Below are 22,746 nucleotides of genomic sequence, written 5' to 3'. Positions count from 1 at the left end.
AGTGTCCAGGCCAAGAAAAGGGCAGCAGACCAAAAGAACTGGGGACAGGAACTCAAGCCAGGCATCAGGAGGAAGAAGAAGCCATTGAAGCATCCTCTCTAGCCATTAATTGGGGTCTCTCGTTGCCATCTTGCTGCTCCATCTGGCATGCGTGCATAGGAAGGCTTGGCATGCTTTGTATGCATGTGCACTAGCGAGTCCTTCCAAAAGGCAGTAAAAAAGATTTGCTAAGTACAGATTCCCTGCCTACCTGCCTACCTGTGGGGCTCACAGATGAAGACCACTATTTTAGATAATCACAGTTAAAAAGCCTGTGACTCTGAGTCCACTCCAAAGACCAGGTGAAGCTCAGACGTGCCTTCTGAACTTCTGCATCTGCCTTCATGGTCTAGGTTGGTCCAGGAACTCTATAAAATGTACACACACTTGGTCCCAGTCCCGGTTTTGGCCTCATGGCTCCCCAACGCATCACAGACCAACAGAAATCACATTTTTCACATGACCGGGCTGCAGAAATCAGGATGAAGTTCTGTTTTCCATTAACAATGAATGACTACTTTGAAAGGAAATGCTGCTATTTGATTTAGCTTCTCCAGCTGAGAGTAATTTAGCTAGAATTGTGTTGGCTTTTGGTTCGTTTCTTTCCCCCTTGCTCTAAATTCCTGCTATAAGTGCTGTCTCTGGAGATTCGGGAAGGAGGGATTGCCACCTTTCTGTTCCCCCCTCCCCACATTGTTGAATGACTTTTAGATCTCCAGTTGGGACCCTTCCCACTGACTCAGTCCTTCTGCCTTACTGACTTTCTTCCTTTTCTTTTGGTTCTTCTTTGCTCCTGATTCCATGGCCGTCGCTAGAACCCCTGCAGAAAGACTCCAGGAGGGTAGTAATCAATTACTGCTGCAGCATCTTGAAGGGGGGGAAACTGTTTTTTTTTCTCTGCATGGCTTCAGTATACTGAAGATCATTCGTGTTGCCAACCCTGTTTGCCTCAAATTTGATCCCCAGGTGATTTTAATGGGCAGCATTTGGTAGGTTTCCTGGGCCTTTTCTGCATGTTAGCAAAATTTTGCTTTGGCAAATTTACCTTGTCAGTGGATTGACCCATCTTTTGTTACCCAACCTATTCAGTATTGTCTGAGTGACATTTGTGGCAGGTCCCTCTTCTGTTGCTTTGATGGAGCTTGTTATCTGGGTTTTGTTTGGAGGTGTTGGCTTGGCTTGGCTTAAATTCAGTTTGCTGTGAGGTAACTGGGAACAGGTAAAAAATGGAGGGCGAGGATGAAGTGAATTCATGCCATTGCATCTTGACATAGCTTATTGCATAAACAAGTGTGGCTTTGGATGTAATGGTAGTGCAGAGGGAACCTTGAGGCCAGCCTCAATTGGGAAAGGCAGGGTACAAGTCTAATAAATGAATAAATAGTTCACCTGGTGCGTATTTGTCTTTTGTGCTCTCTTTGAGGAGAGCAATAAAGGTTCTTTAGAACACAAATGGGTGTGCTTTCTTGGAGCAAAAACAACCACAAGTATGCTTGGTGCTGTCTTTTATGGTGGTTTTGTGAGGTGGCTTTGTCATCTCAGTATAATTTTAAGCTGCATTTTGTCAGCCTCCATTCTAGGATTGTAACCTGGGCTGTACATTTTGCAGCTCAGGTAAGTGCAAACTTCCGCTTTAGGGAGAGATGGAGCAAAGATGTTCTCAGGGGCCAGGAGCCAAATGCCTCGTGCTGCACGGTATGCTTTTGGGTGGGCTGTTGGTTCACTTCACCTGGGATGATGAAAATAACCCCTAGAATACACTTCCGTCCATGATTTGCAGACAAGCGACTAATTTTTGGGGAGGACCACTTTTAAAAACAGATTTAGGTGTCCAATGCCAAACCTCCACAGTCCCCTTCTTCTCAGAATGACCTTTGGGCAGCTCCTGAGCTCAGAGGCTTTCCTATTGGCCAAATTACCCTTTTGGGATCTGAGATTGTATCCTCTGTTTACTCTAATGATAAAAAGCCACAGTCTGGGGCGAGTCTGGTTTGGGTGGGAGTGTGATGGCCGCTGTTAACTCCTGCATGAGTGAAAGATAGGTGCAGTACAAGAATCTGCCCTTTTTCATCTAGGTGAAGGTTGTCCCCTGTGCAAGCGCTGGGTCATTACTGACCCATGAGGTGATGTCAGATCACAACATTTTCTAGGCCGATTTTGTTTTATGAGGTGCTTCACCAGTGCCTTCCTCAGTCATCTACACTTTACCCCCAGGAAGTTGAATACTTATTTTACCTACCTCAGAAGGATGGAAGGCTGAGGGAACCTTGAGCTGGCCACCTGAAACTGACTTCCATGAAAGCCAAACTCAGGTTGTGAGCAGAGCTTTGACTGCAGCACGGCAGCTTACTGCTCTGTGCCACTTTTTCCACTGCCAAGGTTAATACTAGCTCAGGAGGCCAATACCTATTTAAAATTGAATAAGGGATCACCATCCCTTCCTCCATGCCATTATCCCTATCCAAATCAACCCTGCCCCAACCGTTACTTTCTAGAAGGAGAGTTTGGATTTTTACCCTCCGCCCCTTTCTCTCCTGTAACTTAAAGAGACTTACAAGCTCCTTTCCCTTCCTCTCCCCACAACAGACCCCTTGTCGTAGGTGGGGCTGAGAAAGTTCCAAAGAACTGTGACTAGCCGAAGGCCACCCAACTGGCATGTAGGAGTGCGGAAACACATCTCGTTCACCAGATAAGCCTCCGCCACTCAGGTGGAGGTCTGGGGAATCAAACTTGGTTCTCCAGATTAGAATCCACCTGCTCTTAACCACTATACCCCACTGGCAGTCCAATCTTGAATTTCCCCAAGCTTTTCCCATTATGCCCTGAATGTGGTCTTAGTCAGATAAGCAAAAAAAAAAAGCAAAGGGGACCACTTGTAATTGCTGACAGTTCAAAATAGATGGTTCTCCCAAAGAAACCAAGAGATAACTTTTGTTAGTCTCTAAGATGTCCCTGGACTCAAATGTAAATATTTTGCTGCAGACCTGCCCTCTGAAACGGTCTTCTGAAGAAAATTGTGTTCTCCTAAACAAAAACCAGAAATAAAGACATGAGAAGCTGCCTTCTATTGAACGGGCCTGTTGATTCGCCTAGCCCAGTTCTAGCACCACAGATCAGCTGGCAGCCTCTTTCCATGGTCTCGGACAGAGGGCTTTCCTAGGTCTGGTGCTGGAGGGTGTTTGATTTGTGATCCTGGGTGTTGAACAAGGGACCCTCTACCTGTTTTTATCACTCAGTTGTGCCCACCCCACCCACCCACCCACTCCTTCTGTAGAAGTGTTCTGCTGGCTCAGTTTGTTATAAGCCATCAGCCTAAGTCCTCCATGCCTGTCCCCCCCCCCTTTTTTTGTTTTGAAACCTGCTCAGCTTCTAGAGCTTTTTAGCTATTCTCCACCACAGATATTTAACCCAAATGTATATTTCAAGACCGTATCAATAACCTTGGTGGGCAGCCGGACTTTTTACGGCATTTCAGAATGACTCATCTCTGCATTAATTCAGGTGTCAGATTTTTAACCTCAGCCGAGGCACCCTGTAGGCATAAACAGTAGCTCTGCCCCTCTTAAATCATTCTTGGTAATGATCTTTGCGGCCAAGGATTTAAAGACTAGAAGACTTGACTGTGATTCAGAGCACGACGACCCACGTACAGAACAGAGGAAAAAGGGTAGGCACACTGGTGGAGTAGTAACTTGCAAGGCTTTGTGTTGCAATGCAGACGCAAACTTTGTGGTTTGGTCAGACATTTACTTCCTGCACAGTGACCAAAACAGAACCATGCGCATTGCCACCCTACCCCACTGTACCCTCCCGCCCGATACGATTTGGGGCCTCCTGAAGTGCACTCAAATGTTGTGGATCCTTCCATATTTGTTTGGGCTTGGAACCAATTTGGAAAGCTGAGATCTTTCTGTCATATCACCATTGTGTGGTTGTAACTTATCTCACACTACCAAGTCTCCAAAGGGCAGATTTGGTTTCATGAAATGTGCATGTCATTGAAACGTAATTGAATACAAGGCAGAGGAATGATCAGATGAAAGATCATCAGTTGGTTGATCGCCCTAACTGGGAACAGACTGTTACCCAAATTATTCTAGTCTGTTTCCTTTTAGTTCGGGGAATTCGTGGGAAACAGACCTTGCAATGTGTGAAGCTGGGCTTGGGGTCTATACCAATTTATAGAGAGTCCAGATCCTCTGAAATCTGCACAAAAGCCAGAATTAAGTAGACAGTTTACAATATTATTAAGGATTAAAAATAATAAAAATACATATGCAAGCTGTAAACACAGAGAGTGAGTGTTTCAGGGAGCCTAGGATATAAAGAGGGGTGATAAATAGAGGGGAATATAGGCAGGCTTTGAGGGGAGGGTAATATTTTCCATTCCTGAAGTGAAGAAGTCCAAGGAGAGCAAGAGATAGCGGCCAGTGGTACTCATGGGCGCAAGGAGGACATCCAAGTGCAATGAGCCATGGATTTTGGGGGAGGGGCTATTTTAGGAAATGTTAACCCTCTGGCAATGATAACGGGCTACTTTTGAGAAACAGAGCAGAGTTCTGTTCTCAGGCAGAAACAATGCCGTGGAAAAAGGCTTGGTTGAGTTAAAACCTGGGAGGCTTTGGCTGCACTGATGATATTAGGACCGAAGTAATTCTGAACCTGGATTGTTGAACAAAGAAACTTTGAAAGGTTGATGGCTCTTTGGTAGTTGAGCAGGAGGTTTAAGATTAAATTAACGTTTGGGAAGTGGGGGTTCAGGATGAGCTAGCTGGAGTCAGGGCATGAGGCGTTTGCGTGTTCTTTGTGAGGCAGAGGGCAAGTATGCCTGTTCAAAGTTACACTGTTGTTTTCCAGATCCAAGTTGCTGAGCCTTCAGTGAGAGGCATTGTCTATCACTATGGCATACTTGATTGGAAGGGGGAAAGCATGTGTCAGCCAAACCCCCTCTTAGTACCAAAGTCCATGGGTTAAGATAGCATCCATCTCAGTCCACACTGTCTGTGACATCCAGGTATGACTGGCAGGGCATTTTAGAAATGGCCCCCCTGTCGTGCTGTGGGGCTGTATGCCAACAGGGCCAGTGTATGGATCTCTTCTTCCACCGAGGGTCAGTGATTTCTGGAAGGTAAATGGCAGCAGCTACCAGCTTCTTTTTCTTCCTCTTTTTCGTTTGCTTTGCCAAGTCGATGTTGCTTTGCGTAATGTCTTAATTTTGGTGACAGATTTATTTATGTGGCTTTTTTATGCAAGGCACTGAGATTTCTTTTTACTTCCCAAGGGGTTTGCTCAGAGTATCTTGAGACGAATGTCCTACCGAAGTTCTGTTCCTGGCTGTGGAGTCACCTTTGAAGTTGTTTCAAATATCCCAGAGGTGAATATTTGGACAAAGGGTTTTTTATTTTGTGGAGGTGAGGGGCGGGGGTGGAGAGAAGGTAAAGGAAAATTGCTACTGAACCCCCACCCACCCCACCCCTTTGCTCAACTGTTATTTCAAGTTAGAGTACAGTTGAGCCTGACTTTTGTTGGGAAGGAGTGGGATAAAAGTTGGATAGAGGGATGGATGAGTAAATACATTTTATCTTAATGGGCTGGTGTATTTGTCTGAAGTGTCTCTGCCAGCATCTGTCCCCAGTTGAGTTGATGGGGAGGGGAGGGAAGGCTCTGGGGCACAGCGGAGTGGAGCCATCGTTCCATTCTGCTCCCCATGTGGGACGGTGGGAGCTCATGGAAGTTGCTGCTGGTCAGATCTTAAAGATGCTGAAGATTAGGACAAAATCCCCTTTTCTTTCTGAGTGGCAACAATTGAACCAGCCGCTCAAAGCTGGGAAAATGGAAGCAATAGATGTATCGTCTCAACAGCAGCTCTCCGAGGTATTTTCCAGCCTGCTGAGATCCTTTTAAACTGGAAAAGTTGAGAACTGAACCTGAAATTTCTGCATTTAGTACCTGTGCTTGACCAGACAGCTTTTCCCCTTCCTGAAATTAATCTTCCTCTGCAGCTCTGTATTGTCTGCTCTGCCTGACAGGGGTTCTCCAAGATCTCAGGCAAGAGTAGTTCCCAGTCCTACTGGCTATGAAATCCTTCTTAACTGGAACCAGCATGGTGTAGTACTTAAGAGCAAGTGGATTCTAATCTGGAGAACCAGGTTTGATTCACCACTCCTCCACCTGAGTGGCAGAGGCTTATCCGGTGAACCAGATGTGTTTCCACACTCCTACATTCTGCTGGGTGTCCTTGGGCTAGTCATAGTTCTTCAGAACTCTCTCAGCCCCACCTGCCTCACAAGGTGTCTGTTGTGAGGAGAGGAGGTGGGGTATAAATCCATACTCTTCTTCTGCATGCAAACTCTGTGCCCTACCATTGAGCTATAGCCCTTCCCCAAATGGGGTTACCCAATTCCACTACAGTTGTGTAACCTGGAAACCAAATGGCAGGGACAGATAGCCTTTTCCCTCTAATGATATCAGTTGAGAAGGGCTTTGCTAGGCCTGTCTTGGCCAGCAGATTCCGAAGCTCTCTGGCCACAGCAAAGAGGACTGCTCTGAATCACACACACACACCCCTCCCGAGCTTGATTCTCAAGGAATGTACTCTTAAGTGGCAATTCCTCTCCAGATCGAAATGGATGGGATGGGGTGAATGTCTTATAGAAGGAGCAGTGTCCCTGAGGGACTCTGGATTTTTGATCACTAATTCAGATCAGAATCCCCAGAATTTTGCCCTAGCACAGAGGTGTACAGTTCTGGCACTTCAGATGTACATGGAATACAATTCCCATCAGCCCCAATTGGCCATGTCAGCAGGGGCTGATGGGAATTGTAGTCCATGGACATCTGAAGCTCCAGAGTTGGACACCCCTGCTCTAGCAGCTTGTCCTACATCGATAGCTTTTCTTCTGTGATCTTGCATGGAGCTACCCTTACTATAGCCTGTCATAACTGTTGTTTTTGCTCCCTTCCAGGATGCTCAGGGAGCTGAAGAGCGTGAGGCACTAGCAAGAATGGCAGCCAATGTTGAAAATGCAGCTTCAGCTGACTCAGAAGCCTATATAGAGAAATACCTCCGGAGTGTGCTGGCTGTCGAGAATATTCTTACTCTGGACCGACTGCGCCAGGTTAGTTAACTCCAGTTTAAAAAGTCTACGTACCTGTTAGCATCTTGTAGATTGTAAAGCTGTGGCTTCTGCATTAAAGCCCAGTAACTTTCATGGAAATCTGACAGAAACCTAGGAATCTTTTTTTCCCCTAAGGAGCAGGTTTGTTTGCAAAGAAAATGTATCAGAAGTAGTTTGCTACAGACCTAGAAAGTAGCAGGAATGTGCAAAAAGGAACGATCTACATCAGCATTCCAAAAAATGTAAGGGATCTAACCTGGCAAGCCTTTCTGGAAAGGAAATACCATGACACAGGTGCACTTCCAAAAAGACTATGCTCATTGTTGCTTCCACATTATATTCTTCACCTGTAAAGCAATGGATTCCAAACTATGGGTTGCAGATAACCAGGAGAATTCAGTTTTTCAGGGAACAATATCCCCCCGCCCCCCCAAAGTCATTGAATGTCTCAAGAGCAATCCCAGGTATCTCTGGTTATAAAAAAGATCTTAGACGTTCCCTGCATGTAATTCTGGAGAGTCACCGGTTGAGTAGGTAATATTGAGTTGGAATAAGGCAGCTTTATGTTTACCAGCAAAGATGCCCAGGTGAGTTGAATGCTCTAGCAGAGGGTCTTCCTTCGTTGTGCTTCCCCCTGTTGCCCCCCACCATCCCAGTGACTCAAATCTTCTTTGTTCCATTGTCTAATACCAGTGTTGGATTAGAAGAAGAAGAAGAAGAGTTTGGATTTATATCCCCCCTTTCTCTCCTGTAGGAGACTCAAAGGGGCTTACAATCTCCTTGCCCTTCCCCCCTCACAACAAACACCCTGTGAGGTGGGTGGGGCTGAGAGAGCTCCGAAAAGCTGTGACTAACTAACCCAAGGTCACCCAGCTGGCGCGTGCGGGAGTTCACAGGCTAATCTGAATTTCCCAGATAAGCCTCCACAGCTCAAGCGGCAGAGCGGGGAATCAAACCCGGTTCTTCCAGATTAGAATGCACCTGCCCTTAACCACTATGCAACTGCTGCTCCTAGAGATCCTAAATTAAAACAGTTTTACAAATAGGGTGTTTGATGCTGGACAGGAGAGTCCATATATATATATATATATATATCAGAATAAGCTGAGTGGGTTAGCTAAACAAGATGGAGGCTTACTTAGCTGAGATCAGACACTGAATGACCTGATCTCTCAGAGTGTTCAGTTTCACTTGCAAGTGACCACAGGGGATCTCTATTTGCATCTCAGCTGCAGAGTTGGTATCGGCAGGGATGTTATCCTTTCCCATCCAGTCCCATGGCTCTGATCCAGATTTGGGGAGTGGGCAGTATACTTTGACTTCATTTAAAATAGGTTAAAGCTTCTGGGAGATCCAGTCAGGAATCTTTTATGGGTTGTCAAGTTGAACCCTGAGAAGCACTGCTCTAAAATTAATGAAGGGAGAGTGTATTCAACCTATACAGCTCAAAACTTGTCTTTTCTCACAATTTCATTGTTATGATTGATGATTATTTGTTTCCAGGAGGTGGCCGTCAAGGAACAGCTAACAAGCAGAGGAAAGCTCTCCAGAAAGAGCCTCAGTTCCCCAAATGTAAATCGGGTGAGTGCCCACAGTTGTGCTTAAAGCTGCTGGGAAGTAGGGGGGGGGCGGTGGCTGGGGGGGGGGGTCTGGTTCAGCGGCAGAGTTTCTGTTTGGCATGCAGAAGGTTCCGGGTTCAGTCCCTGACATCTCCAGGTAGCAGGTGATGTGAAAGAGCTCAGCGTGTGACTTGGAAGACCCTCTGCCAGTCTGAGTAGGCAATAGGAACCTCGGTGGATCCAGGGTCTGATTCACCATGAGGCAGCTTCATGTGTTTATACCAGGGGTCCCCAAACTTTTTAAACAGGGGGCCAGTTCACTGTTCCTCAGACTGTTGGAGGGCCGGACTAGAAAAAACTATGAACAAATTCCTATGCACAAATGATTGTAAAATGTTTGATTTCACCTTTCAGCCTTTCTGTCATGGTCTATTTTTAGAACAGTGACCAAAGTATGTCAAGTACAGGGTGGGCTCCAAATATTGTTGGGGATGCTGTGAAATACCTTCCCCTGTAAAAAAAAAAGCAGAATTTTCCCAATGAAGCATTCCATCTAACCCAGGATCAGGCATCTTCCTGGGTTCTTCCTCCCTAGGAGCCAGCGAGCAATTCACCAGCCTGGCTGATGCCAATGGGAGTGAGGCGGAACAGAAAGCCTGAGAGCAACACATGGAGTAGCCGAGAGGGAAGGGCGGAGCAGGAGTTGCCACATGTAAGGTTTCCAACTCTGGGTCAGAAAATTCATGGAGATTTGGGGGTGCCATCATGTAATTGCAATCAACAGCCGTTGGGGCCGGTTCCTCCTCTCCCTCGAGCCCCCACTGCACATGAATGGAGCCATCGCCGCCATGCCTGGCGGGCCGGATAAATGCCTTCAGGGGGCCACATTTGGCCCCCGGGCCGTAGTTTGGGGACCCCTGGTTTATACCTTTCAGTGGAGACTCGATGCCCATCTCATAGGGCTGATGGGGAAAGAGAGGCCACAAGGTGGATGGCAGCTCTTCAGTTGGGATCAGTGCTGTCTGGCATTCCACTGCACCCTGCCACTGTGGGGGCCCTGCAGATACCAGTTCTACTGTCATCCTTTTAGGTTCATTGCTGAGTCGCGCATAGCTGCTATTAGGACAGTTAGATAAGCTGGATATGATTTGGGGGAAGCCTTTTTCTTGCTAATAAGCTGTCAAACACAATGCTGGATTATCAGATGGAGGAAGTGCAAAATGCAGTTGGAATTCACCTTTTGCTTCTGGTGTACCATCTTGGTCTTCACTTGCTTTGCTGTTCTGTATGCATCTGCATTGGGTTTCTTAGGAGGGGGTCTCCCTTTTAAGTTTCTCCCCTTATGTTTTCATTCTTGCAGCTCTCCGCAAGTCGCCAAGATCTAAGTCCACCATATAGCCTTGCCACTTACAAAGTAAGTTTTAAGGATTTTATTAATGGAAGTACATAGAAGGTTTTAAAGGGTCCAGCCTCCCTCCTTGGGAAGAATTGTGCTGTGTAGATGCTGTCCCACTCTCCTGAAAGGTCATTGTAGGAAGCATGTCATTTTCCCCTTCAGAAATAAGCAAAGCTGGGCTTCTCTGTTGTCAAGCTTTACATTAAAAAACTGAATTGGATGACTTCAGAAATTTCCTCCCTGATCCTGTTTTAAACTAAATTATTGGCTTTGGATCAGACAATTTTGTTAAAGTGGACTGGCAAGAAGGACTTAGTATGAGCTTGTGGTCTCAAGATACAGAACCTCTTTTCAGTGCCGGAAGGTTCAATTTTCAGAATATGTGTCTGCCATGTCTATTTGAGCCTCTGAAATTTAAGATATATAGATATATATATTGTCTTTCAATTGGTTGTTCTTCTTCAGTGGAAGACACTTATGCGTTGCTTTGAAGATAAATTTCCCTGATATTTTTTCCCCACTGAAGAAAGATAATCTTTTCTGCATGGTGTTAGATATATTCTTTATATATATTCTTTTCTTTTCACTGTCCTTCCAAACTGAAAGATGCACATGGGAAGTTCCCAGGTAGTCTTCCATTCGGGTTCTGACCAGATTTACGGCATGCATGGGAATTTTATTAAAAAGAATCTGAAAGATCCTGCCGATGAAGCTACACTCAAAACGCAGAGGAGCTGTCTTAAAAATTATTTAAGAATCTGTTTCCCTCTACACCGTTTGTTTCCTTGTTTTCATTTCAGACTTAAACTGCCCTAGTTTGGGACCAAGATACATTGCGCTTGAGACCTTCAGACTGTTCTGAGGGCCATATAGCTAGCTCATTTGTTGATTGTTAATGGAGCATAACAGATCTTGTAGCTCATGTCTCTAGCCAAGGTCATTTTACAATATATAGAAGAAATCATTTCCGGCACAATTCTGGAGCTTAAGTTCTGTTGGAGTAAACAGGATTTGGGCCTTGCAGCCTGCTTGACCTCTCAGCATCCATTAACTGGAAGTGTTTTGTATTCAATCAGTAATTAAATTGTAGCATTCATTGCCATTGGACACAGTGACAACCACAAGCATAGATGCCTTTGAATGGGGATTTAAAAGATTGGGGAGGCCTCCTCGGTAGACAACTGGATATTGATGCTAGAAGGCAAATTCAGGAAAACTCCTTGGCTTCTTTGACATGTTTGTTCGCCCTTCAAGGCAACAATGTGATATGGGATGCTGGTCTGATCAGATAGGGCTGCGCTCACATTCTTATGCAGCTGCAAGCATTTGGGACTGAAGAGGACTTCTTGTCAAAGCTTGTCAAAGTTCTTGTCAAAGCTGACTACCCACACCCACCCCTTCCCACACAACTAGACTGAAACTACTGGTCCTTCCTGTGCTGAGTTTCTCATTTTCCAGTCGTACTGGGAGGTGGCAGCTCACCACGTGGCAGCTCACCACTACAAAATTATGCATGGGGTAGAAAATGTTGATAGAGAGAAATTTTTCTCTCTTTCTCACAATACTAGAACCAGGAAGCATTCATTGAAAATGCTGGGGGGAAGAATTAGGACTAATAAAAGGAAACACTTCTTCACGCAACGTGTGATTGGTGTTTGGAATATGCTGCCACAGGAGGTGGTGATGGCCACTAACCTGGATAGCTTTAAAAGGGGCTTGGACAGATTTATGGAGGAGAAGTCCATTTATGGCTACCAATCTTGATCCTCCTTGATCTGAGATTGCAAATGCCTTAACAGACCAGGTGATCGGGAGCAACAGCCGCAGAAGGCCATTGCGTTCACATCCTACATGTGAGCTCCCAAAGGCACCTGGTGGGCCACTGCGAGTAGCAGAGAGCTGGACTAGATGGACTTTGGTCTGATCCAGCTGGCTTGTTCTTATGTTCTTATGTTCTTATGAGTTGGGTCCATCCCCCAGTTGATTCATGGCACCTGTCAATCGTGTTTGCCATTGTCTCTGGAGTGGGAGAGGAAACTCTCTGTATGATGGTGGATTCTGTTAATAATGTAGCCAGCAAGTGGGAAATTTTTCTCAACGGAAAGAACTCCTATATTGTTGATCTCAGGAATTCCAGTTTGGGTTGTGTAACCTAGTAAAAGCAGTGAGGAATATTGAGATAAATAAATGGCATGAAGTTTCTAAAACAGATTTGAGCTCAAGAACAATTTTTAATGGATGCAATATTACCACAATTTAGCAGCTGCTGTAGTTGAAATCAGTGAATCGAGTTGGATTTGGTGTTCAGTGGGTTGGATGCACCAGAGGAGTCACAGGAGGTGTTAGCAGAGTGGATGTTAGTGGATCTTTCCTTGCCATCTTCTTCCCCAAGCAGCCTCCCATTTGTTCCTGTGCTGAGGATCAGGGGAACTCCACAAGGGCAGTGAGCCATAGGAGAAGACGCTGCACTGAGGAGGGAGGAGGAGTAAAGTCAAATCTCCTCTTGTTTACCACTTCCAGTCACAGCTTGCATCAGCCGAAGAGGGGGAAAGAGGTGATTGTACTTGATTCCCCCTCATCACTGCAGGCCCCCCATCTTGTGACTCATTTTCCTTGCAAGGCTGTGCCAGAGCTTCATGGCATACTTGAGAGGAGCAAGGTGAGGCAAGATTTGCTCTTCCAGCTCTTTCTGTGAACTCATCCAGTGGATTCAATTGGTTGAGCGTATTGCTTTCACCAGTGCCGGTACCGTAGGCAATGCTGGTGGTAAGCTGTTCCTTTGGTTGACTTCTTGCTTTTCAGGTATTGATAACAGAACATTGGGCCTCTTGAGCAGCCATCATGAAAAACACAAACTGTCCTTTTAATATATAGCACTGTTAAGTGGAGAGCATCATTCCTAATCTGAATTTTCACTGTTTCTCTTTCTTTTTTATGTTTGTTTCTCAACCCCTTCAACGGTATCCATCCCTCATTGCATGTATCAGTGTCCAAAGGTCCCGGCAGAGGTAACTAATTCATTAGGTCCACCTAATGAATGGGATAAATAAGTACATTATCCCACTCTGGAGTTCTCTACCCTAAACCTCGTTGCTCTAATCTTTATAACCTGCTTTATAACCAAGAAATGCAGCTGTTGTGCTCTCTTGCCTCCCTATCCACAGTTCAGCTAGCTGTGAGGTGTGATATTAACCCTGGGCTTGCTGTTTGTTTACATTGTTAAGCCTGCTTGCTTAAGAGTTCTTTGCTTGTGAGCTGTTGTTGGTGAGATCTTACTGCTGATTTATTGTCAAAGGCTTTCACGGCCGGATTCAACTGGTTCTGGTGGGTTTTCCAGGCTGTGTGGCCATGGTCTGGTGGATCTTGTTCTTAACGTTTCGCCTGCACCTGTGGCTGGCTTCTTCAGAGGTGTATCCCAGAGGGAAGTCTGTTACACACTGTGTCCAAAGTCTGTTACACACTGTGTCCAGTGAGAACATTCCCTTCTCACTGGACACAGTCACAGATGCAGGCGAAATGTTAGGAACAAGATCCACCAGACCACGGCCACACAGCCCGGAAAACCCACCAGAACCACTGTCTGCTGATATTCATTCATTGAGATATATGCATTAATAGAGACAGTGCTCTGGAGAATAACCAAAGCCCAGAGAAACAGGGCATCTGTGCAAGAAACTTGCAAATATGTGAATGTGTTAACACCATGATGGTGAGCAAATGCAAGTTAACCAGAAAGCTCAGTTGAGTAACGTGCCAGCTGAGCAAAAGCTTTGTTAACCTCCACATAATTGATTAACTGGTAACCCACCCACCTCCTGTAAATAGTGCATGACAAAGCTTTCACTGCGTATGCATAAGTAACAATTCCATGTAATCCCATAGTCTCAGCACTCCCGTTTGGTTCTGTTATTGGCCTGAAAGGTCATGAGCTTCAAAAAGCCATTCCCTGGCCTCCAAAGAGATGATGAAAATCATAAGTCCTTTTGTACAGTGTAGGGTGTGAGTTAGGTGTCTTGTGAATTCATTTGCAGGGGCATATATGAACGCTTGTTTCCCAGCCCTTTCTCTATGCCTCACAGGGCTTAACTCAGTACTGGCACCAGTTTGCAGTGGATCCGGCCTCAGTATGAGCAGTGCCTGATTTGGTCAGCCTCAAGTCCTGTATATTTTATGATCCACGGAGCCAATTGTCGTGCTCGGCTATATTTGGGATTGTGCAGGATACCCTATGACCCTTCAGTTTTGCTATCTCAGACAAGCACCAAAACAAGGGGAAAGGTCTCTGGCGCAGTGATAGAGCATGTACAAGGTCCCAGTCTTGTCCTGGGCATTACCAATTAATAGGATCATACCTCAGATTCAGACGTGAAAAATCGGTACTCGAGACTGTGCAGACTTCCTGCCTGTCATAGTAGTCCAGTGATCTCACTCTTACGAGACAACTTACTCTACTGAACTGGAAATGCATCAAGCCGCCAGTAGACTGCCAACCATTTTAAGTGTGCTGCATTTGACTTGGTGAGCCACAAGTTCTTTGTGCCAGTGGATGCTATGCCCGTTTGCAGTCCTATTGGTCCTTCAGAGCTTCAGGGACAGGAAAGAAGAAAATTACACATCACAGGAGACATTTCAGATACAATTGTGATTTATTTTATTTTTTCTTACTGACAATGTTATGCAGAAGGAAGGGCTAAAACATGTGTGTGATATCAACATTGGCGAGAGGGAGATATTTAGCAAACAAGACGTTGGTGAGTGTTTCTGAATGCAGAACCCGTGAGAGCAGTTTTGGAGTCATTTTTCCGATGCACCAACCTCAGGCTGATGAAATTAGATATTCTTTTGCCATATACACAGCACTGAAATGAAAGGTGCTTAAAAGTGGGATTCCATTACAGTAGGCAGCTGGGTAGCATGCCAAAAATTGATCCAGAGCAAAACCTGGACTTGCCTTGCCTGTGATCATTCCTTATAAAGATGACTTTCTGAATTGGACCAAGCTGCAATTTGTCTGGCCTTCTGTTTCTAACAGTGGAATAGGTGGATACTTTTTGGGAAGCCCACAAACAGGGCATGAAAGTGATATTCCCTCTATGTACCAGCAGCAGTTCCAGGTATTTTCTTCTTTTTTAAAAGAGCAATTTAGTGACCAGACAGTAAGCGACCCGAGTTTTGATGAGTAAAGTGGTTGCTTGTCCATCTGATTGGGATCTCACAAGATTAAAATGTTAAAAATATTATAAACTAGCTGCTTCTGCTGAATCCCCTACCACCCCCATAAGCTATTTAGGATGGAGGTCAGTGCAAACTTTGAATTTTCCGGCTACATTTCTGGTAGGGATACTTTTGAAGTTTACCCCGTCGGAATTCTTTCCCCAGATTTCTGGGTCCCAAATCACTTGATTTTTTTTTTTGTTAGGATTTTTTCTGTCTTCAAAAAGGCGCAGTTTGCTGCAGTTTTCAGCTCACTTTCCCTCTCTTACAAGTGACCAGTGCGCACTAGTGTTTATCCAGGTTAATTTTAAAATATCACACACAAAGATAGGGGATGTTTAGTCTGGAGAAGAGAAGGTTAAGGGGAGACATGATAGCTATGTTTAAATATTTGAAGGGATGCCTTGTCAAAAAGGGAGGAAGCTTGTCTCAGAGACTAGGACCAGGAGTAATGGGTTCAAGGTGCAGGAAAATAAATTCCACCTAAACATAAGGAAGAACTTCCTGACCATCAGGGCTGTTCGATAGTGGAATTCACTGCCTCAGAGATTTGTGGAGTCTCCTTCTTTGGAGGTTTTTAAACAGAGGGTGGATGAACATATGTCAGGAGTGCTTCGACTGTGTGTTCCTGCTTTGCAAGGGGTTGGACTTGGTGGCCCTTGGAGTCTCTTCCAACTGTATGATACCTTAAGCATTCGCTTGCTCAAGGGTAAAGGAGCATGCAAACTGGAATCAGTTTAGGGGGATTTGGAATACTTTTTTTAAAAAGCAGTGTGCATGTCATTAAATCAGAGCAGACAATGGAATTGGTCTTTTGAGGTGTGCCTGAAATCAAACAAGGGCTGCAAGCTCAGAAGGGCTGGCATAAGACGTTTTGTTTTGTTTTGTTTTTTGCACTGACTATCCTGGATGCTGCTGGAAGCAGAAATTTCGGCATGTGCTTGCAATGTGCCAAGATGCGATACTGCCTTCAGGATTGTGTTGCCTTTGCCTGTGCTTCCTTGCTGTTCTGTCTCCACATTGTAAATAGGAAGTGTTGAAAGCCCTGATAACATGCCAGCACTTCCTGCTCTCTAAGCTGAGTTTGGCCCTCCCAAAGCTGTAATTGTAATGTGCTATTTTTCTGACAAGAAGCTGCAGCCAAGGGTGAAAACAGCAACTGTAGAGGAAACTATATGTAGGTAGCAAGCAGGTGGTATGGGGGCAGGAGGGGGGGCACTGCTGGTGATGCTGGGCCTGAGAAGAAAAGCTGCCAAATGCAGTTTGCCCCTGGGCATGTTGCTAATCAGGCGGGTGGGGTGTGTGTGTGTGTGAAAAAGGCAAATAGCACAACCTTTGTGGGCGATGAACAAAAGAATCATTTAGAAAGTATTGAGATTTCTGTGCTCCAATGTGAGCCAGAAAGCATGATGTTCGTAAAAGTGGATGTTGAGAATTAGTTTAATGAAGTCTGACCTTGATGTCCAGTTATTTGGCAGGAGTTCTCTCCCCCCCACCCCCCAACAATAATGAATAGGTTTTCTTGCCATTCTTGGTTACGGTCTTTTTCAAGAGTGTGAAGTGATGGGGCCTCGTAAGGTTGCACTGCCTTTCTCAGCCTCACGCTGCTCAGAGGGATGGTAAAGAGTTCAGCCCAGGTTCTCCCCAAAGAGTGCTGACTTCTGCAGGATGTCCAAACAGATCTATCAAGTGCAGGTCTCCATAGCTGCCCATTACTGGACATGGAGAATCCTGTTTCTGCTGCCTATAGAGGTTCATTAGATAACTTCTGATAACTATTGTCAATAACTTTCAAGTGGAACTAATGTTATTTTTGTAAAGGTTTTATTAATTCTAAATAAAAATACGTGTAATAGAGTACAAGAAGAACAATAAGATAAAAAATGCAATCCATATCAGTTCCGACGTCCATCTCTATGTCCATCCGTGAAATAACTATCTTATAGTCCACCTCTCTGACTAATATATACCATTACAATAATAAATTCATATCCTACACAAAATCATAAATGCAAAAAGGAACCGAAAGCAAACTGAACTAATACCATATCCTCTAGAACCGTGGTGGTGAACCTTTGGCGCTCCAGATGTTATGGACTACAATTCCCATCAGCCCCTTCCAGCATGGCCAATTGGTCATGCTGGAAGGGGCTGATGGGAATTGTAGTCCATAATATCTGGAGTGCCAAAGGTTTTATTTATTTTATTTTTATTTTTTATTTATTTATTAGTCTTATACCGCCTCCCCATCCTCTAGGGCTCTTAAGCGTGTACAGCATAAAACAGGGTAAAACAAGTCACTTTCAAAAATCTTTAAAACAGCGGTAACAAACATTAATAGTAATCCATAAAATAGCTTAAACTCATAAAACAAAGAAAACCATAATACATAATAAAAGGCGCCCGACCCCAATTTAAAAACCTACCCCCATGGGGACGCAGGACCCCTCAATATGAGGGGATCTTTGATGTAACTGCCCTAGGGGCAGGGCAGGGGCAATTCATGTCAGCAGCTGGACACTCCAGCGTCTGGAACAACACAGTTCATTAAGGCCCTGCGCGGAACTCACCCAGGTTCCGCGAGGGCCCGCCAGTTGAGGAAGGGTGTTCCACCAGGTCAGCTAGTGCCGTGAAAGGTCCGGCCCACGGAGTGCTAAAGACATAGAGGCCGGGGCCATCAGTAAGTTGGCCTCTGCAGAGCCAGAGGCCGAAGTTGGGGACATATGGGGTGATGCGTCCCCGAAGGCACGAGTCCCAGGCCGCAGAAAGCCTTAAAGGTCAAAACCCACACCTTGAAGATGATTCGAATTCAACCGGAGCCAATGCAGCTGTCGCAACACAGGCTGGATAGCCTTCTGAAGGCCTGTGAGCAGGCGCAAGCGTCGCATGTTGACCAGTTTTAACCGAATCAAACGCAAGGGAAGGCCGGGCGCATAAAGCGAAAAGTTACAATAGTCCAGCCTGAGGTGACCGCTGTAATGGATCACAGTGGCCAGATCCGGGCCTGGGAGAGGAAGGGGAGCTGCCGCCAGGCCTGGTTTAAGATGGAAAATGTAAAGTCCGGTTTGTATGGGCCACCTGGGTCTCCATTGAGAGAGACAAATCCAGGTGGACCCCCAGACTGCGAACAGAGGGTTCACCATCATGGCTCTAGAATCAATATCCTCTTCATTGTAAAACGTAAACCTAGCTGAGAGTAAATCTGAGCCATCCTGCTGTTTCATAAATTCTAACCAGGGAGACTATGTTTTCTCAAATGTTTCTAACGTTAGCTCTGTCAACATTTTAGTTAGCTTATCTAATTCCGCAAATTCCCAAATTTTATTCAGCCACTCCTCCCCAGTCGAAATCTTTGGCAATTTCCAGCTTTCAGCTAAAGTCATTTCCACTGCTGTAATTCTATAGAAAAGCGAGATATCATTCTTATTTAACACTTCGATATTAGATATTCCTGACAGATAATTATATAGAAAACCAAGGAACCAATGTCATTTTTTGTCAGGTGCGATTCTTGCTTTCTAAACCGATGCAGGATCGCTGAGATGCGACAAATTAGCCGAGCCTCTGTTACAGCCTGTCTTACAGCCTGTCATTAGATAGGATAAGTTAAGGCACAGAAATCAATAGCAGATCCGAAAGAGAGAAAGGTTTGAGAAGTTCCACAAAGACTCTGTCCTTTGGCTTTCACTCTGCTTCGGGACAAAGATCCAATTCCTGTCATGATTTTCTTAAAGCTCTTAATCTTCCTTGTCCACTTGGTACATGCAGATTTCCTGCTCCTTCTCTTTCCCTTTTGGTGCTTCATTTTAGAAGCCCACAGACATTTTTTTGCAGTCTCTGGCCTGTATCTAGTGCTGCTTAAATCCACATTCCCGAAGTTACAGCACAAATGACAGAGGAAGGCCTTTTCCAGACCAAACTCTGCCTAATTTTGAATCTAAATTTTCCTCATTTAGAGGTCCAATATAGCATTATCCTTTGTCTGTAAGGCTTTAAGAAGAGCCGGGGTCTTTAAGCTTTATTGTCCCATATTCTTAGGCATTAATTAAACAACAGTAACATGCTGCCCCAGAGACTAGGACACGGAGTAATGGATTCAAGGTGAAGGAAAAGAGATTCCACCTAAACATAAGCAGTGGTGGGGTTCAGCAGGTTCGCACCACTTCGGCAGAAACGGTTGTTAAAATGGTGCTTGTATACAACCAGTTGTTAAATTATTTTAATCCCACCACCGGAACTGGTTGTTAAATTATTTTAATCCCACCACTGAATATAAGGAAGAACTTCCTGACTGTCAGGGCTATTCAACAGTGGAATTCACTGCCTTGGAAAGTAGTGGAGTATCCTTCTTTGGAAGTTTTTAAACAAAGGCTGAATCAGCATATGTCGGGAGTGCTTTGATTGTGTACCTCTTCATTGCAGGCTGGGACTATGAGGCCCGAAAGTCCTCCGTTGCAGTGCATATACCGTTTATCCGTTTTGTGCTGCAAGCAGATTTCCCAAGAGTACTAGTCGTAATAAATGTCTTTGCAGATCACGTGTAAATCTAGCAGCGTTCTCTCTTGGTCTGCGTATTCAGTGCAGCTGCTTCAGAGGAACAGAAAAGCAATACTGCCAAAAAGGAAAACTTATTTCCTTTATAGCCCACTGGCTCTCTGAGAGGCAAGGTGGATTACAGCATATAAAACAGGACAATCCAAAACTGTCAAATATTCATTGAAAAATGCAGTAGGACTAGGATTGCAGAACTGAGGAAACAGCATGAATAACAAACTGCCCGAAGCAAGGTCTGCTCCAAATAATGAACAAAGTAGAATTACCAAGGAAGAAGATAGCGCAGTAAAAGCAACACCTACTATCATTGTTGCAGTAGATAGTCTGCAAAGATCAAACGTATCTCAATAGTCTACAATACAGGTTGCCTTTGTTTTGTTTTTCTCAAAAAGAGTTGCTTGTTGGTGTCATTCTTTGTGGGGGTACAGACTGCAGGGAGACTGACAGGCGCTAGGCGAATGGAAGGGATAAGTTCGCACTTAGCAAAGTTCTGGCATCTATGTCTTTCTCCTCCATCATTGGCTGGGAGGTTCTCTGGGGCAAGGATTCTGTTCTTTCTCGCTTGCTTGTTCTGTGTATTATTTGTCCGACATAAATAGGATATAGTATATAAATCAATCAATATGCATTTTTCCGTGCCCTTCCTGAGTGTTACTTCTGAATGTTCCTCTCTTCCTCCCTCCCCTCCCCCCTTTTACGTGTTTGCTCTAGAGTCGTTGGGAAAGCCAGCAAGACATATCACAGTCTTCAGCACATTCCAATAAATCCCGGATGAGCCTCTCAGCCTCTGCTCAGAAAAATGGCTCCAATGACCCAGGTAGGAACATAAGAAGCACTCCTCTGGATCAGACAAAGGCCCTTCTAATCTAGTTGCTTGTTGCTAGTATTCTTTTCCCACAGTGGCAAACCAAAAGCAGGGCATGAGACAGGAGCCCCACACCAACCTTCCTCCTCATTTCCTCAGGATCCAAGTGTTCAAGGGTATTCCGCTCCTATATCTAAAGATTTCATTTATCTGTCATGGAGAACAGCAACAGATGAATGTATTCCCTGTCAGTTTGTCTAAACTTCTCATAAATCTATCTAACCTAGTGACCTCCTCTCGATTGTGTCTACATTGTGTGAAGAAGCGCTTTCTTCCGTCTGTTCGGAGTCTACTGTTCATCAAATTTGATGGCTAGTCCTGGGTTTTAATCCCTTGATCATAGTTTTATAAACCTTTATCCTATCCCTCCTCTGCCTTATAAACTGAACACTTCCCCCATCTTTCCTCACAGATTAAAACAATAAACAGGAATTTTGTGGCACCTTAAAGATTATTCTTGCGTAAGCTTTTGTGGACGAGGCCACTTCATCAGATTCACTAGGCAGACTTTTATTATGAAGTTATGGTCTTGGAGGGCGGGGTCACTAATAGATGTTGACCCTGCTGTTTAAAGGTTATTTATTTTTTACTGCAGCATATTTGCATGGCTGCTGTTCTGGAATTATTTTTCTAGACAAAGAAAACTCTCAAGGTTCAAGGGGTTTTGCAGGATGTGACAAACATGAACATTTTGCATACGTGGCAAACACAAATATGTGGCAGAAGTAAACCGTCCTCATTTGCAACAATGTGGGTTCTTTGGAACTCTAGAAACCTTTAGTAAAATCAGCCCTGGTGGCTTAGAAACAGTTGAGGGTAGATGTTGAGAGCATCATTGGCAGTGGTGGGATCCAAAAATTTTAGTAACAGGTTCCCATGGTGGTGGGATTCAAACTGTGGTGTAGCGCCAATGGGACTGGGCGTGGCATGACAGGGGCGTGGCCGGGCATTCTGGGGCGGGGCATTCCTGGGAGGAGCTGTGGCAAGGACGCAGCCGCTGCGCCAGTCCTTGGGCAGGAAACGAATGCACGCAGGCACAGGCTGCCACGCACGCCGGTGCACCTCCTGCTAGACTGCTTCAAGTTCTGCACACTACTGCTGAGAGTAGGGGCGCAACTAAGGCAAAAATCACGTTGCAAAATCACCAATTAGTAACTCCCTCTCGGCACACACAAATAATTAGTAACCTACTCTCGGGAACCTGTGAGAACCTGCTGGATCCCACCTCTGATCATTGGTCTTTAGTGGGAAGAAGATCTGAAGTCGTATTAATTACATTATTTTTGTTTGATTTTTTTTTTATTGATAGGACTCAGCAGCCTGGCAGCTTCATACTTGAATCCTGTGAAGTCTTTCGTGCCTCAGATGCCAAAGCTGCTTAAATCTCTGTTTCCTGTTAGGGATGAGAAAAAGGGCAGGCAACCATCTCCCCTGGCCCAGCAGGTAATAATGGTACATGGGAGATATAAGATAATTAAGGGGCAAATGGGGAGGAGGCTGTTTATTTATATGGATATTTTTATCCCTTTTTTCTCCTTCAAAGCAATAGTCAGAGTGGCTTTCAGAACAAAAAGAAACAAAAGTGAACAACAATTTTAGAACCACAGTACAATAAGAGATAGAAACAGCAAGCAGCAGCAGCCCAGACTGTTTGCACTTCTGTGGATTCAAACGAATGGCAATTGGAGGTTGCTGTTGTGTACATTGCAAAAGTTTTTACTGTCCTCACTATTACTGTCCTTACTATTAATTTGCCAAGTCATGTCTAGGAGTGAACCAGATTTGTAGGGGAGGAGTTCTCAACCAAATTCTCGTGTTTCAAATTATCACACAGAATTAATGTTCTGATTTGAATTAGCAACATTATTCCCAACTGTGGAAGCTGTTTTGTTTTTTAAGCGGGGGCAAGTTATGTGCAGTCTTGTTTATACTCTGTCTTACCAAAAGCTAAAAAGCAAAAGCTGTGTTGCTCGAGGGAAGTGAATGTAGTGTACATCCGCT

At 44.8% G+C, this 22,746-nt stretch overlaps 1 protein-coding gene across 3 annotated transcripts in view; it reads left to right on the top strand.

Annotated features, from left to right (window-relative positions):
• The window catches only part of KIF13B (kinesin family member 13B), a 124,882-nt gene that overhangs the window by 65,807 nt on the left and 36,329 nt on the right, over window positions 1–22,746 (top strand). Inside the window, exons 28-34 of one of the 3 annotated variants that reach the window (XM_048517214.1) lie at window positions 5,321–5,413; window positions 7,005–7,157; window positions 8,661–8,738; window positions 10,077–10,130; window positions 13,100–13,120; window positions 20,592–20,697; window positions 22,055–22,188. In XM_048517214.1, the coding sequence (XP_048373171.1) occupies window positions 5,321–5,413; window positions 7,005–7,157; window positions 8,661–8,738; window positions 10,077–10,130; window positions 13,100–13,120; window positions 20,592–20,697; window positions 22,055–22,188 (639 nt within the window). Of the gene's footprint in view, window positions 1–5,320; window positions 5,414–7,004; window positions 7,158–8,660; window positions 8,739–10,076; window positions 10,131–10,912; window positions 11,042–13,099; window positions 13,121–20,591; window positions 20,698–22,054; window positions 22,189–22,746 lie in introns of those variants that run through there. The other 2 variants (XM_048517223.1, XM_048517233.1) reach the window with 2 other exon arrangements.

This window comes from Sphaerodactylus townsendi, linkage group LG01 (assembly GCF_021028975.2).
Source record: "Sphaerodactylus townsendi isolate TG3544 linkage group LG01, MPM_Stown_v2.3, whole genome shotgun sequence".
Taxonomy (NCBI): domain Eukaryota; kingdom Metazoa; phylum Chordata; class Lepidosauria; order Squamata; family Sphaerodactylidae; genus Sphaerodactylus; species Sphaerodactylus townsendi.
The sequence above is the reverse complement of the archived record's forward strand: the minus strand, read 5'-3'. Positions and strand labels throughout refer to the sequence as shown.